The sequence below is a fragment of the Cyprinodon tularosa genome, unplaced genomic scaffold (assembly GCF_016077235.1).
Source record: "Cyprinodon tularosa strain WSP-4 unplaced genomic scaffold, ASM1607723v1 ctg124, whole genome shotgun sequence".
Taxonomy (NCBI): Eukaryota; Metazoa; Chordata; class Actinopteri; order Cyprinodontiformes; family Cyprinodontidae; genus Cyprinodon; species Cyprinodon tularosa.
Genome location: NW_024038048.1, coordinates 249,971 through 266,031, shown reverse-complemented (window position 1 = coordinate 266,031; position 16,061 = coordinate 249,971). Strand labels below are relative to the sequence as shown.

General features: G+C 34.6%; 1 protein-coding gene across 1 annotated transcript; it reads left to right on the top strand.

The window, feature by feature from the left end:
• Window positions 1-287: 287 nt before the first annotated feature.
• LOC119777434 (meprin A subunit beta-like) lies at window positions 288-15,835 on the top strand. Its single transcript, XM_038276311.1, has 15 exons — window positions 288-443; window positions 536-612; window positions 967-985; window positions 1,215-1,244; window positions 1,365-1,390; window positions 1,483-1,567; window positions 1,889-2,006; window positions 3,319-3,500; window positions 7,501-7,719; window positions 8,221-8,382; window positions 8,861-9,091; window positions 9,241-9,690; window positions 9,794-9,967; window positions 11,891-11,996; window positions 14,923-15,835. The coding sequence occupies exons 2-15, from the start codon at window positions 544-546 to the stop codon at window positions 14,999-15,001; spliced, it is 1,950 nt and encodes a 649-aa protein (XP_038132239.1). The 5' UTR covers window positions 288-443; window positions 536-543; the 3' UTR covers window positions 15,002-15,835.
• Window positions 15,836-16,061: the final 226 nt, after the last annotated feature.

Genomic DNA, 16,061 nt, shown 5'->3' with positions numbered 1-16,061 from the left:
TTCTAAAGCAGAGACAAAAAAAGATACTTCAGAGATGCAGGGAAGGATCCTGTCTGTAAGAAGGATCCTGAGAGGGTGGAAATGATCCTCATGTTTGAAAAAAAGGATCCATCTAAAAACTTTGATAAACCTGGGTTCACAGCAAGGACTAGGAGCAAAAGCCATGCAGACCAAATAGATTCACAGAACTTAATAGGTGAGGGTTCAAAATGAATTTGTCTAAATCAACAAGCTCATATTGAAAAGAAGAAAAGTGAACACGAGACAAACCTTACATTTTCATACCTCCAACTAAGCATCTGGTTTCACATCTGACATACCTCAAACCAGCTTGCAGACAATGACTAGCCTATATATTTGTGCTGTAGTAGGAATTTAAAACACTCCTCAGTTCTTAGTCAGGAAGAGGACGACGACTCCACCGGCTGACTTTTCTGATACAGGTAGAGTGCACTGATATAAATCCAAACATCTGTTTTTGATGTCTGAATTAATTTATAGTTTTTGATAGTGTGTTTTCTAATATGTATTCCAGGTACAACCATGAGACTATTAGGTAACTTTTGTCTTGTGTTGAACTTGGCATTTTCATCAGCACTCTCCCTCCCTTCTGTAAGTATGTGTATGGGTTTATATTTTAAAGTATTATGCCAATAACATTAACATGAACATATATAAATATATATATATATATATATATATATATATATATATATATATATATATATATATATATATATATATATATATATATATATATATATATATATATATATACATACATACAGAGACACACAGAGAGAGATATCTATTTTTAATCCCTGAGCAATCATTAGAAATTCTGTGTACCAACCTAACACTTGTAAGGCAAAAATTAAGAGTTCATACTGTATTATAAGGGAAAATATTTCTTTTAAATATAGTTGTATGTTCTTATGTTTCATTTTTTCAAACCTTTCATTCCAGGCAGAGGTAGAGATAGTTGGTAAGTTTCTTTTTTCTGTCTTTTATATATATATATATATATATATATATATATATATATATATATATATATATATATATATATATATATATATATATATATATATATATATATATATATATATATATATATATATATATATATATATATACATATTTTATATATAGAGTATCTTGACACATTTATTAAATTATTGCCAATTATATTTATGGTTGATGTGTCTTTGTAGATGTTGTTGAAAACAACACTATCGAAGAGGGTAAAGTTAAATTTCTCTTCTCATTCACATTCACCTTTGATTAAGTGATTTATCTGTTAGACTGACCTTTGGTGAAGTGATTTCTCTATTAAAACCAGTAATTTATTGCTCTAATTTTAGATTTAACGCTTGATGATATTCTTGAGGTAGGTTTAGTTCTACAAGCATATAATCAAGCTGCTAATCTTATATGAATGTTCTGTCTTATGCTGTTTTGCTTCATGCACATTTTTGTTAGCCTCCTAACATTCAAAGAAGCAGCATTCTACCTGGAAATGATCTCTGGACATCGCCAATCCCCTATGTCTTGGATAAAGACCTGGGTATTCATTTATTTTTTAATATAGAATAAAAATCGAATTTCTTTAACCTGTATTTATAGGCTGTGGCATTTATTGTTCCAACAAGGTTCTGTATATTAAATGCTCACTGCTGAAAATGCGGTGTTTATCAAAGTAAAAAAAAGGCTTTAATGTCATGAATGAAACACCAGTAATTAATCTAATGAAATATATATATGTATATAATATATGTGTTTAAAAATGTCCCCAATTAATTCTTTTATGATTTAACTTTAAGGCTGCAGAGTAATTCTATGTCATGTTCTTTGTTGCACTGCTTTGTAACTGATTTTACAATGAAAGAGTTGAACGCCAAAGGAGTGATCATGAGAGCCTTTGACCAATTCAGATTGAAGTCATGCATTGATTTCAAACCCAAGGATTCTGAGGACTACTACATCGATATCCAAAAGTTAGATGGGTAAGTTCTCTGTTATTGTCTTTTACAATGAAAACAAAATTCCAATTAAATATAGGTATTTTGTAGGGGTAAAACAATTAACTAAATAATGATTAATTCCATATTATGATTAATGGTTTCCAATTTAATTAATGAACGATTTTGGTTCTTTTAGAACGATCCGGTAGATTCAGTGACTTGAAGTCAGTTGAGTAAATCTTTAGCCCAAATGTAACCAATGTGACTGTGAAATAAATACCTGCATACTGGACAGAGTATTTTCTGGACTATCAGCCGCTATTTTTCCCCATGATTTGAACCATGTGACTCCTTGTGACTCCATTTAAAACAGATAAAGTCACCCACTGTCAACTTTAGGTATTACAGCAAACAGGAAAATAAACAAAAACTCCAAAATATGGCTCTAATAAAGACATTAATGTAAAAAGACATATGAAATTGACATGCCTGCTGTTACTGTCATTGTAAAAATGAAACAACAGAGCACTCATGATGAAATACTAGCAAGTGACTACAGATTTTTTTTCTTTAAAAACATCAAGTGATCCACATGATCAAGCCGCGGTTCTTTGCATATAAATTGGTCGTGTTGTGTTTTGCCCAAGATGAGATTTTGCAGTCGCTGAACATGCTGGTGAGGCTTCTGTAGATCTTACCATTAGCTTTAAAGCAGCTGACTTACCGTGATGATGCTGCAAAGGAATGTTGCCAGCGGCTATGGTGGCTGGTTAATTATTGTTAGTAAACTCCTGCTCTGTGAACTCTCCAGTCACCCATTGTCATGAAATCACAGACAGACGGACTTAATCCAATCATGTTAAACATCTTTATCATAAAAACTGCTTACATAAAAACCACCTAAGGAAAACAAAACTACCATGCTTCAGTGTGTTAATTAATAATATCAATACAGTAAAATTATTACCATTTAAAACGATCTTAGAGTACTTCATGTCATTTTTATTAACAATTTGCCGAACACAGATTGATGTCATTGGATTGCAGAAATAAAAGTTCATCCATCAATTAATTGATGAATCGTTACCCCTAATATTTTGACATATTTGACTATGACATCTTAGGATCTGGTATACAATTTATTTAATGTCCCTGAGTTGAACTGAACTTAAAAAGCTATTTAATTATTTTATTGACTCACAGGATTCAGGAAAAAAACAGTGATATGTTTTGAAATGTGTTTTGTATACTGTAATAATGTTATATTCTCAACTTTAATGACTTTCACTGGTTAAAGATGCTTTACTTATCTCAAGGTTTTGATATACAAACCTCTGGTGTTTTTCTATTGTAGGTGTTCCTCATATATTGGTCAACAAAAATCTCCCAATGGACAGGTCCTCTCTATTGGTTCACGCTGTGACTTTCTTGGCATTGTTGAGCATGAAATTCTCCACGCTCTTGGATTCTACCATGAACAGTCAAGATATGACAGAGATGATTATGTGCAGATCGTATATGCCAATATTATAAGAGGTAGAACAGATTTAATTTTTATCATAATATTTTTTAAACAAGGTTTTGTTCTGAGTTATTGATGTTTTTTTTAAGTTAGCATACATACATTTTCTCAATTGTAATGTTCAAGAGGTGTGTCAGCCATGACAGTCCGAGACAATCCAGGGTTCTAAGGTTATCAGGGTAGATCTCAACGACCCCTGAAGCCTTGACACTGTGGATTTTATTTGACCACCTTAAAGTATTCCTCCCACTGTCTGACAATGTCCTCATTCAAGGTCAAGAGCTCCCACCTTCCACTAAAAGCAGAACGAGCAAAGCACTGATTCCCCTCTGGAGGCACCAGAGGGCTTTCCAGAAATGCTTTGAGGCCAACCATGGTTGCTTCAAACTCCTCCCAGCCTGAGTTTTTGTCTTTAGAAATGTACCCTTGACCTCACAATATCTACTTACTCCCCCAAGATTCCAATACGATAACACGGCTCCATAGGACTTCTTATTTAGCTTGACAGCATCTCTTAGTGAAAGTCAAGGTTAAATCTGAAGTTAATAAAATTCAATTAGGCAAATACTTAAAGGCAAAAACCCCCAACTTTTTTTTTCTTAAATATGTTATATATGCATGCATATAAACTCGGGCATCAAGTGGTTAATCAAAACAAGTTAAAGAAAAGAGTGAAATGCTGAATAAACCTTTAGTCTAAAGGAGTCTGGCCTCTATTCTAAGCTACTCAATAGTACTAAACAACCCCACTCAGCCTTGCAACAGCCTAAATTAATAATTTTATTTCATACATGTGCATATAAATCTAAATTAGTTTGGAGGCCCAAGTAGCATGATAAAATACTGAAGCAATCCGTAAGCCAGTAGATAGTTCTTTACAGCCCTGTATACTATTTAGATATGGGATCTTTTGTATCTCCAATACTTTTTATTGCCAAAAAAGCTATAAATAATACATGCAGAAATTTACTGAAGTTTAAAACCAGTTCAAAAAATTGTAAATAAGCATCTGACTTCTTTTGTATGCTGTAGATTTCACTTAGATATATACAGTATTGTATTAAAGTAGTCGAGATATAAAAAAAGAAGGGGATGGTGTAACTTTTTTTTTGGAAGTATACATAGCCTAATTAATATATTCTATTACACTAAAGCAATATGCATGGTATGGTTGTTATATGTCAGGTAAGCTGGTCGTTGACCTTGACCAAGGCACCTTATAGTATAACTGCAGTCAGTCCCTGGACTGGCATGGCTATCACTGCCCCTACATAGTTAGGGACAAATGCAGAGGACAAATTTCCCACCAGGATCAGCTTCATAGTCATGGTAGGCCACTTCTTTGATTTTACTTTGGAAATTCTTTTGGCAATGAATCTATTAAGATTTGGCACAACACCTCACAAAACATTGCAAATGAATATCTGAATCCTTTCAAGTCAAGTATTTTTTAATTCAAATTCAATCAATTAAATAGAAACAGCAAAAATTATTTTCAAAAAAAAAAAAACTGCTTACAAATTCATATACATTAGAATTAGCCTGAAAATGAAATAAGGCTGTAAAAAATCTAATAAATTTACTCACCTTTCCAATATTCATTTAGAGTATTTATTGAATAAAATAGAATGTTTATCAGAAAATCAGTATACATGCTGGTAATGAATGACTTCTACTTGGCTACATGCTGGTAATGAAAAAGTTAAAACTATTTAACAGGTCCGTCAAGCTATATTTACCATTGATCGGACAACAGGCCTTCTGCAAGTCACACGAGGGACCTTGCAGTCAGATATCAACATTCAATTCATTTATGATCACTGGCCAGACATTTACATCACATTTGGCAGTTCCTTCAAGATATTAATCTTAACACGTTTCTTAAATTGCTTAATTAAAATGCATTTTTAAAACCTTCGATTTTCTCCTCAGGGTGTCGTTTGTGCCGAGAATTACCTCCCTTGTCGCTGGAGCGCGCATGGCCCTAAACTCATGCCCATTGATGAGAAAACTGATTGAAATATGAACGAAAAGGGACATTTGAAACATATTGTTAATGTTTTCATATTCCTAACACTTTTTAATTTATAGTTTTGGTGGACAGATAAATTGGAATTAATAGGATTTTACTTGTATTGCACAATCAGTGTGGAATTCATAAATTCTCTGCTCAGTGGATGCCAATTCCCGATTTTGCTATTAACATCATTCTAGATCATTTCTGACACTTTATTTGTTAAACTTAGAACCTGGAACCTGCCAGCAGTGTTGGGAAAGTTCTCTTTCTACGTGAACTAGTTCAAAGTTCAGTTCACACATTTTAAAATGAACTATTTCAGTTCATAGTTCATCAAAATATTGAACTAAGTTCACAGTTCCAAAAAATTAACTAGTTCATAGTTCTTTTTTATATATATATATATATATATATATATATATATATATATATATATATATATATATATATATTGCTCAATTACAGCATAACCCACAGACAGCAATTATTTTATCAGTTGTAACACTGAAACTGTGCGTCAGATTTCATCTTCATATCCAGTTTTGAATCCTTATGCAACCAGGATTTACATTAGCATTGAGGGGACAGCATTTCCCCATTGTTGCTTTAACGCTTTGTTGCTGTCCATTCACTTCACACTAGTAGCAGCTGCAGCTTTCACCCCTACAGTATATTCTCAAAAACATCAGGAAAAATGTGCTGCTTGAATGGTCTTTTTTATGAGGAATTATTAAAAGAAAAACAGGAAAGTAGTCTTTAAGGTACAAATGTTTTTTTTTTTTTATTTTAATAATTTTTTCCATTTGAAATTTCATTTCAGTACATACTAAAAAGAAATACTGGAATCCTGGAAAATTATACCAGGCAGGTTTAAGTGCAGATTTTTTTACTGAAAGCTGGTGGGCAAAGTTTGCAGAGAAATGTAAGATTGTTGCCATCATCCTCACGACCACCTGGTCATAAAACTGTTTTAAGTGATCATACTGCTGCTTTGTCGCCTCCACGGTCGCTCCCATGCTGCTGTGGCTTCCACGCTGCATTTTGTTTTGATAACGCACGCGGCTATAGGCTACGACACTGGTAGCTGGTGTTGCCAGATTGGGTGTTTTTCCCGCTACATATTAAGGCCTGTTTACGGTGTGATTTAGCCGGAGTTTCGCCTGGAGGGCTCTATAGAAATCTGGCAACCTATTGAACGAAGTTGAACTGAGAGAGCGTGCCGTTCACAGACACCAGAATGAACGAGTTCACAATAACGTTCATCAGGCAGTAATACAGTACGTTCAGTTCACGTTCGCCCAAAATATGAACGAGTTCATGAACTTTCGATCAATGAACGCGTTCAGGAACAACACTGCCTGCCAGATTCCCTCTCCTCCTCATTTTCACATTCATTGTCCCAGACTTATGAAATTCCTGCCAAAATCACAAAGAAAATGTATGATTATGTGGAGAAACTTGCATAATTGTAAACTTATTATTTCTCAAACTAAGCAGGGGAGGGAGATCTCAGCAACTTAGAACCTGGAACCTGCGGAAGATTCCCTCCCCTCCTTATTTTCCCATTCCCTCAAATCAGATTGTCTTTGCGGCTTGGCTGTGATGCTGTTCAGAACACCGCCACCTACTCCACTGGTTGTGCCATTGAGGTTTAAAAGGAAATAGCATGTGCCCTCTGGGCCACCGTAATATTAACAGACAATATAAATTTACACATTCAGTGATAAAATGTCACAGGGGATGGTATAGGGGGGTGGTCATTTAAAAAGGGGGATGATTTTAAAGAATTGGGGATGCCATCCCCCCGAAACTCGAGTACCGCTGTCTTTTAATCAGAGTGTGTTTGGTACTAAAACAACTGAATATAGCCAATGATGTTCAGTCTCAATCAATTATAAATAAGTTTGGGTTTGAAAACTTTCCTATGAATTCTTTTTTTTTATGTTGAGAGAAAGGATGCAATAATTTTAAGTGTAGTATTTTTTTATATCACACAGGTAAAGAGCATAATTTCAGAAAGGTCAGCAGTGATAAATCCACCACCCATGGAACCCCATATGACTACATGTCCGTGATGCACTATGGCAAGAATGGTTTTAGCAATGGGAATGGGAAAACAATCATCACGTTGGACCCTAGATTCCAAGATGTTATTGGTCAAAGGCTTGAAATGAGTCCTACTGATGTAGAAGAACTGAACCTCCTCTACAACTGCAGTAAGTGCTTACAGATAAAATTAGCAAAACATTCTCAAGATGTTTTATTTGGTTTTGGTTTAAATCCATCCTTTGGTCTAAACAAAAGAAAGACCAAAATTGGTGTTTTAACATTCTGTTATTTTCCAAAGGAAATTGTTATTTAAAAAAAATCAGTGTAAAATTTTTAAAGAATATTTTTAAAATCATTTTAAAAATAATCCATTTATTTTATACCTTGGAGAACTTGCTTGCCCTCCCTCTTTTCAAACATTTTCTATTGCAAAATGTTTTGTTATAGATTTAATACTTAACCTTTTAAAGGAAATATGATCACATTAGACCATTCTTAACCCCCATAAAAAAAACTTTTTTGATGCTCTTCACATTTTTTCCAAGTCCAACTTTGAAGAGCTCCACTTTTGCATCAAACGTAATACTATAATTTTCAGAATTACATAAAATGACATTAAGTAAAATTACGGAACTAACATTAACATAAATAATCATTTTCTTTTCCAGATGCAACTATTTCCTTTATTTTTTACTGTGGCTTTTCCAATGGAACTATGTGCCAGATGAGTCGCTGTTCACAAAATGGAAGTGACTGGGAAGTCGTCACACAAATCCCTGGGGGTCCAAGCTCTGACCATACCAGTCTATCAAGTGGAAGTGGAGATAATGGTTAATTTATTTATTTTTTTCACCTTAAATTCTATTATCGTAATGATAAATACAATTTAATGACTTGTGAATTTTGAGTTATTCATCGGTGCCTGCAAAATGCTCATAGTTGTCATGGATGATTTCATTGGTTTAAATGTAAATGTAAAAGATTCCTTTCAAAAAACCCTTGCATGTCTATATGTTAAAACAAGAAAAGTGTAAAAAAAATAAAAATAAGAAAAAATAATAATCAAAACACTGTTGATGTCACAAAAAAAATGTTTGTCCTAATGGTTTTGTGAAACAATTTTTTTCACTTCACTTCCGATAAGGACATGCTATTATAAACATATCAAAAGAGGTCACACATATTTAATTTAAGATTATAAAATAGATTTTCTACTTTAATTCATTGTGCAAATGGCTCAAGTCATCTGTAAAATGACATCAAGGTTAGAATCCACCAGAAAAAAAAAAGTTTTTGATGTCCTTTCAGGTACACAAATGGGATACTTTATACATGGAAGCACGGCAACAGGTCAAGAGGGCGATTCAGCACGGCTGGAAACTGAAGAAGTGAAGCCTAAAAGAGGATGTAATGTTCAATGCTTGCAGTTCTACTATTTCCACAGTGGAAATGAATCAGATGAACTTAATATCTGGATCAGAGAATTCCAAGATAAACAGGACACCAATGGAACTCTCCGCCTCATGAGCCAGATTACCGGTAATGGGTAGCTATGTTAAAAAATTGAACTAATTGTTTAATAATTTCTTTGTCTCCCATTTTCGTTTGGCACACCATTCATTTTCACTTTTGCTAGTTTTTATGTATAAATTGTGTAATGTAGTTAATTTTAGAAAATCTTACTGCAGGTCCACCTACATCTCACTGGAAGATCCACCATGTTTCCTTGAATGCCACCAAGAACTTCCAGGTGGTGTTTGAGGTTCGGAAAGGAGCAGGAAACTCTACAGGAGGCTTCTCAATTGATGACATTAATCTCTCAGAGACAGAGTGTCCACATGTTGTCCTGCAGATTGATGACTTAGAGAATCTTTTAAACACAAGCGACACTGGAACCAGAATATTCAGTCCACGACAATATTCAAAAGATGGCTATGCATACCGAATGTATGTTAGACTTGACAAAACATCTGTTGGAATGTATGTGCAGCTCCTGTCTGGTGATTTTGACAATGAACTGCAGTGGCCTTGTCTGCAAAGACAAATGACTTTCCAGCTGTTAGATCAAACCCCGAACAAGAAACTGCAAATGTCCAAGGAACTTGCTTTTGTTTCAGTTGAAACTCAAGTGAGTAGTGGTAAGTCTACAACTAATATTTCCACAGACAACATCTAACCGACATTTGGAAGAATATGTCTAGGGACAAAAAAAAGATTCTCACTGTTTGTCTCTATAAACAGGTATACTTATCTGGAACAATCCCAGGGACAGTGGAACTTTGATTCACAATGAATATGATGAGTATTTTTATGGTGGACCCGGCAGGGGTTACGGACCATTTGCGACCTTGGAAGAACTGCAATCCAGAGAGTTCCTCAAGGGGGGTAGTGCCATTTTTATGTTTAATTTTGAAGGTCAGTTAAATGTGTCAAAGTCAATTTGTAATATTGCAATAACTTATGTCTTATATATCTATCTATCTATCTATCTATCTACATATATATATATATATATATATATATATATATATATATATATATATAATGTTTAACATTCTTTAGGGAAACTTCATATTCTCTGGTATTTTATTTAATGTTTTTACACAAACAGCTCTTTTTTACTTGAATGTATTTTATTGAATTTTCTCTTTTTTGATACAGCAAAACTTACAGACAACAAACTTAACCTTTTAACATGTACTTATACACACTTAGATTTATTCATGCATTCACCATTTAAACCTGCATTTGTCTAGTTCCAAAAATATACAAAACCCTTTAGATTAAGCCAGAGACTTAAAAAAAAAGGGGAAAAAAGAGGCAATGTATGAATAAAACTGTAGTCAAAACTCCCATCAGTAAGCTCCACTTTCAGTCTCTATAATCCTCATATATGGCTCCCACAGATCCTCAAAGTCCCATTGTTTGCCCTTTGCTATGCAAGTTTTTCCAGTCCGAGTGAGCTTGCAACTTTTTTCCTCCAGAGTCCCATGTAGGGGTCTTCCTTGCTCTTCCAGCATAGTGCAATATATCTTATGGCTTAAAGAGGTCCGTATTCTATCAATGTAGCTGTCTTCTGTGATTGTTTAAATTCTGTTGGATATATTCCTAGAACACAGATTTTAACCTCTAATGGGACTTTTACTTTAAGCAATTCAGATAGATAATAACATCCTTCCAAAACATCTGGACTTTAGGACATTCCCATAAATAATGGAGAAGAGTTCTTTTTTGAGATAAACATTTAGTGCAAGTATCTGGAATATCACTGGACATATGATGAAGCCTAACTGGTTTTATATAGATTCTCATAAGCCATTACAAAAAACATCTTTGACTAGTTGTTACAAGAGGAAATGATTATGACAAAATATCCCGATTTGGTTGTGGTTAGTGGACCCAAATGCAGATGCTGAAAGGCAGGGGTGAGTTCTTAAAATTTCTTTATAGAATAAACACAGGAAACAGAGGCAGGAATCCAAAAATCCAAATAAAAAATATAAAACAAACCAGAACCATGGAGACATCAGGGGAAAACAGTCACGAAGTGCCAGGGTAAGATAAGGTGAGACGAGGTAAGGTGAAGTAAGATGAGGAACCAGCACTGAGGAACTGCACAAGGTGTGTATTTATGGGAGACTGAACAAAGAGATGACTAACAAGCAGATTGGGAGCAGGTGTGAATAGAGCAGCAAAGGATGGAGCTAGGGAAAAGGAGAGTTTACACAAGAGGGAAACAGATGGAAACAAATAAAAACTTTGGAACTAAAATATATCTACAGTATGAAATACAACAAAATAGGAATTAAACCAATAAAACTAGGAAACATGGAGCAAAGTAAACATAAAAGAATCAAGACCGTTACAATCCCAATTAATCCAAATAAGCTTAAAAAAAGTTTGAGGAAATATGCACCAACTAAGCTCTTCTTGCTGCTATCTTGATATTGTATCCAGAACTTTACTTAAGAAAGCTCTTCCTGTCATAATATCTGATTAAACACAAATAGTAAATACACCTTTTCCTCCTTTTCATCAAATTACGTATTGTTTTAGTCACTTTAATTATTTCTATTCATTAAGTATTCAATTTTTCTTATGCCACTGCAACATACTTTTCTGTGTGTGTTTTCTCACTTGTTTCTTTTTATTGAACAAGCAGCAATTTGAAGTTGACTTGCCTCGCAATATTTTAACTTGGAAATGGGACATTGTCTTTTTTGTTTCTCTGGACTCTTTTTGTCATCCACAAGAAGGAGTATAGGATTAGGTTAAAACATTTCATTGTTCAAGAGACATTGTATTTGTTTTCCTTAATGGCATTTTGTGTATTGACAGATCTCACCCCACTGATCAATGGAACTACTCTGCCATGTCCTCAGTTAAGACCAATAAACACAACAAATCCTACCTCAAATCTGGAAGGAGGTCTATGCCTACAACGGTAAAAGAAATTGTGAAATGAATACTTACTGTTGTCAGATTAGTTTACATTCCCAGAAAATGCTTTAAAAGGAGTTATTATATCTCAAGAGTCTGTAATCTCTGAGGGTCGGGAATCTCAATACTTTAACATGTAGAACGTTTTTTATAATTGTACCTAGCTTTTAATACCATAAAACTAGTCATGATTGAATTAAAATTTAAAACTCAATGCTATGTAAGGGATTTAAATTCAAACTTAGGTCATGTATCTATGTATCTACAGACAACAGGTATTGCCTTTAAATGATGTTCCAGTCTCTCCTTCCCTTCCTTGTCTTCTTTCAGTTCTTTATTTTTCCATGGAAGAACTACACATTTTTTCCACATTAATAGATCATATATTTGCATACCTTATAGATAACAACACAATAAGAGGATTATTTCTTGATAACATCACCAAACTTTCTACCTGTGTTTGTAGTTTATGACAGCTATTACAGGAAAGCTGCTAAGGATAGCAAACAAAATTACAAAAGAATGAGAAGAGAGAAGCCAATAAATGCATTTGGAAATTCTTTTCTTATTCAAAAATAGGACTTAATACTCCAAGAGATAAAAACAAAGATAACGCTAACTTAACTGTTCTGACTTTTCAAAAAATGTAATTACTGCTCAATAAAAAAGAAGTTAATTGAGAAACACAAACTACTTTATAAAAGTCAGTATGGATTTAGGTCACCGATATTCACTGCTATGGTGACTCTGTAACTTATAGAGGAAGTAATCAGTGCCAAAAATAAAAAGCTGTATGTATTTGACACAATTAATTATAATATATTAATCACGAAATAAGAGCATTATGGTGTATGGGTTTCATTTACAGTAATGTTTGGACAATGCATGTGGTTTCCTCCAGGGTTTAGTATTGGGACTTATACTGTTTATTCTCTACATAAATTACATATACAAAGTTTCACAAGTATCCAAGTTGGTTTTGTTTTCAGATGATCCAAATATGTTATGTACAGTTGAGAGCTTACGACAGGTCTTCGAGGAATTCACTGCAAAGATTAATAAGCTAGAAACACTGGTTTGACGAAAAAAAGTTGTCTTTAAACGTGGAAAAAAAACCATTTAGAAATGATAAAGGAAACATAGATGTGAAAGTCTGAAAATATGGGTAGATGTGGAGAGAGTATCTTAAATAAAACTAATTTGTGATAATTGTCTACAAGGTCTGCTGCCAGTCTCACATCAAAGATGTTCAGAAAAAAATTCTATATAAGCATTGCAATTCTCTGTAAAGCAAAATATTTTCTGCACTTTACAGCTTTACACATTCTTTGCTGTTCACTGCTTTTACCATACTTGTGCTGATGTATAGTGTTGAAGTGCTTAGGAGGTGTTAATCCAAAACAGTAAATTACTGTGTCGTCTGCATAAATATGCAAATTAGCATCTGATACGTTTTCACAAAATAACAACAAGGGACCCAATGTTCAGCCCTGTGGTACCTCCTTTTAGACATTTTAAAATTCTGAACACAGAACATAACATTTACGCACTAAAGGGCTAGTTATACTCCCATGGCGGTGAGTGGCAGTGGTTTGTCACAGATATTTTTGATTTAGGCCCAATATTGAAGCGTTGTCTGCGCTACGTTATTCCAAGCCACAACGCTAGAGGGACAATCACGAATGAGGTGTGGGTCTAGATACGGCAAGGAAGTGGAAAATTGCAAGGGGCAAGTTTGTGGGGCAATAGAGGGACATGAGGGCGAAAAAGAGTGGGATCCAGGTGCGGAAAGGGTCCCAGCGTTCTCACGCACCTCGCTCTTCACGCTGGTCCATCATCACAACTCCTTTTCCATAATCGCAGTTAATACAAAGAAAACAAGCCGGTAAGGTACCAAACAGGAAAAACCAATAGTGTACAGCAGATGAAGATTTGACAAATCAGATGCCCTCTGTCTGCGGCACGGTCTTCAGTCAACTACAATTTTGGAGAGGTGCACCAGTGTCTGCGGAAGGACGGGGGTACATTTGCTTTTACTGCGACACAGAGGTAGACAACCTGGTTTCTGAGCATAAACCAGCCTTTAGTTCTTTCACTCAGATAGTTTGTCAAGTAGGAGACAGCACCGTCTGATAATCCAAACTTATGCTTTGAAACAGCATGGTCCACAGTATCAAAAGCTATTGACAGGTCAAGAAAAAGCGAAGCACAGCACAACTTTTTTATCAAGACAAACAAGTATGTCATTCAGCACAGTAGTAAAAGTATTGATTCTACTGTTTTTTTTCATGAAGCCTTAATGCTGAAGTACCATACCTGTTCTTTCTCAGAAATACTTGGTTTATATATTATATTCAAACTAAAATAGATCTACTCTTACTGAGGATTTTATTAAAAATTACATTTCACTCACATTTTTGATGACATTTTAAATGTCCAAACATTGAAAGCTGCTATTGACATCCATTAATCTTATCTCATATGCCTCTTTAAATTATTTCTCTTGTGTCTACTCAAATAGTTTGAGATGAGCAAAGTCTTGCCAGATAAGTGTCTTTTCACTTTCAAGGCAGCTAGGTGGGCAATTTTGTCAGCAGAATCTAAACCTCAGGCGTAATTGTTATTAACTTTTGACATGGTATCATATTGTGTGAGAAAGAGTGAGTTCTTTTCTACAGAGCAGATGAATGTGGTTTAGTTGTATAAACCCAGGCTGCACTTTTTGGTCTACATGCAAAATGGTAGCTGAGACTAAAAACTGAACACACACATGCCATAATGAAACAAATGATTAACTCAACTTCAGAACTGTAGTCTATTCCTAATTTAGTGATCTAATTATAAGTATAACTCTATCACTAAACTAATGAAGTTGACTACTGATGACTAAACTGGTGCACATTCTGAATGTGTATTTTCTTCTCTTCTAGTATTTCCGGATTCTGTCCTGGTATGGTGGCATCTCGATTCCTCGCAGTCTCGCTGGCACTGATCTTACTGTTGTTCTGAAATATACATCCAGAATAAATCCTTTTTGTCTGCATAGTCATACAAATATTTTTAGGTTCTCTCAGGTATGCATAAATTACCTTAAATTACTTTATAGGATGAAAGTTGGTAATGGGTTCTAAAAAGGTGATTTGTATATCAATTGTGGTGATGGACATGTATTTTTTTTTTTTGAGCATTTATCTGCAGTATATTGACTTGTATGTCAAAAATCTGTCTGAAGCTTGGTTTTTGTTTAGTCAGTTAGATTCATCTATTCATACCTGAATTTCTGAAGCAAGCCCGTGATATTAAGTTTGAAGTGAAACATATATTTTTGTTTCCAAATATATTTTGCTATAACGTGTAAACATTGGTGATTCATGGCCAATTTAAAACACGGGCTGCCCTGTGATACAGTGGGTAATGCTGTTGCCCTGTAGCAAGAAGGTTCTGGCTGCAATTCCTGGCCTGGGGTCTTTCTGCATGGAGTTGACATGTTCTCCCCATGCATGTTTGGGTTCTCTCTCTCCGGGTACTCTGGCTTCCTCGCACAGTTCAAAACATAACTGTTAGGGTAATTAGCTTCTCTGAATTGTCTTTAGGTGTGAGTGTGCATGGTTGTGTGTCTTTGTGTGTCTCTGTGTTGCCCTGCGACAGACTGGCAACCTGTCCAAGGTGTGACCCTGCCTCTCACCTGTATACTGCCAGAGTTAGGCAATGGCCCCATCACGACCCTGACAAGTACTAAGTGAGAGAAAATGATGGATGGGTGAATTTTAAAATACTGTGTTTTTTCTTACTTTGTACAATGTTCTAGCAAATAAAAAAGAATAAAAAGGAACATCCCCAAAAGTTTAAAGGTCTTACTTTTTTAATGTCACTGTTTAGCAATTATAAATTGGCTGTATTGTTTTCTTAATCTGACAACATAAATTCCACCATGGTCAAATGCAGGGAATAGCGTTTTATAGGTATAAAAGTGGAACAACTAATTAACATGGAGTTTTCTAGCCAAAGCTTGTTTTGTAAACCCTTATCTGGAAATATCTAGTCAAATAATTTCAAATCAATTATTTTC

What these genes read in the sequence shown, in the direction of transcription:
- LOC119777434 (XM_038276311.1), top strand. Translation starts at nt 544, where the DNA reads ATGAGACTATTAGGTAACTTTTGTCTTGTGTTGAACTTGGCATTTTCA. An exon ending in CCTCATGAGCCAGATTACCG is followed by an intron (nt 9,092 to 9,240) that starts GTAATGGGTAGC and finishes ATCTTACTGCAG; the next exon opens with GTCCACCTACATCTCACTGG. An exon ending in TGAAACTCAAGTGAGTAGTG is followed by an intron (nt 9,691 to 9,793) that starts GTAAGTCTACAA and finishes CTCTATAAACAG; the next exon opens with GTATACTTATCTGGAACAAT.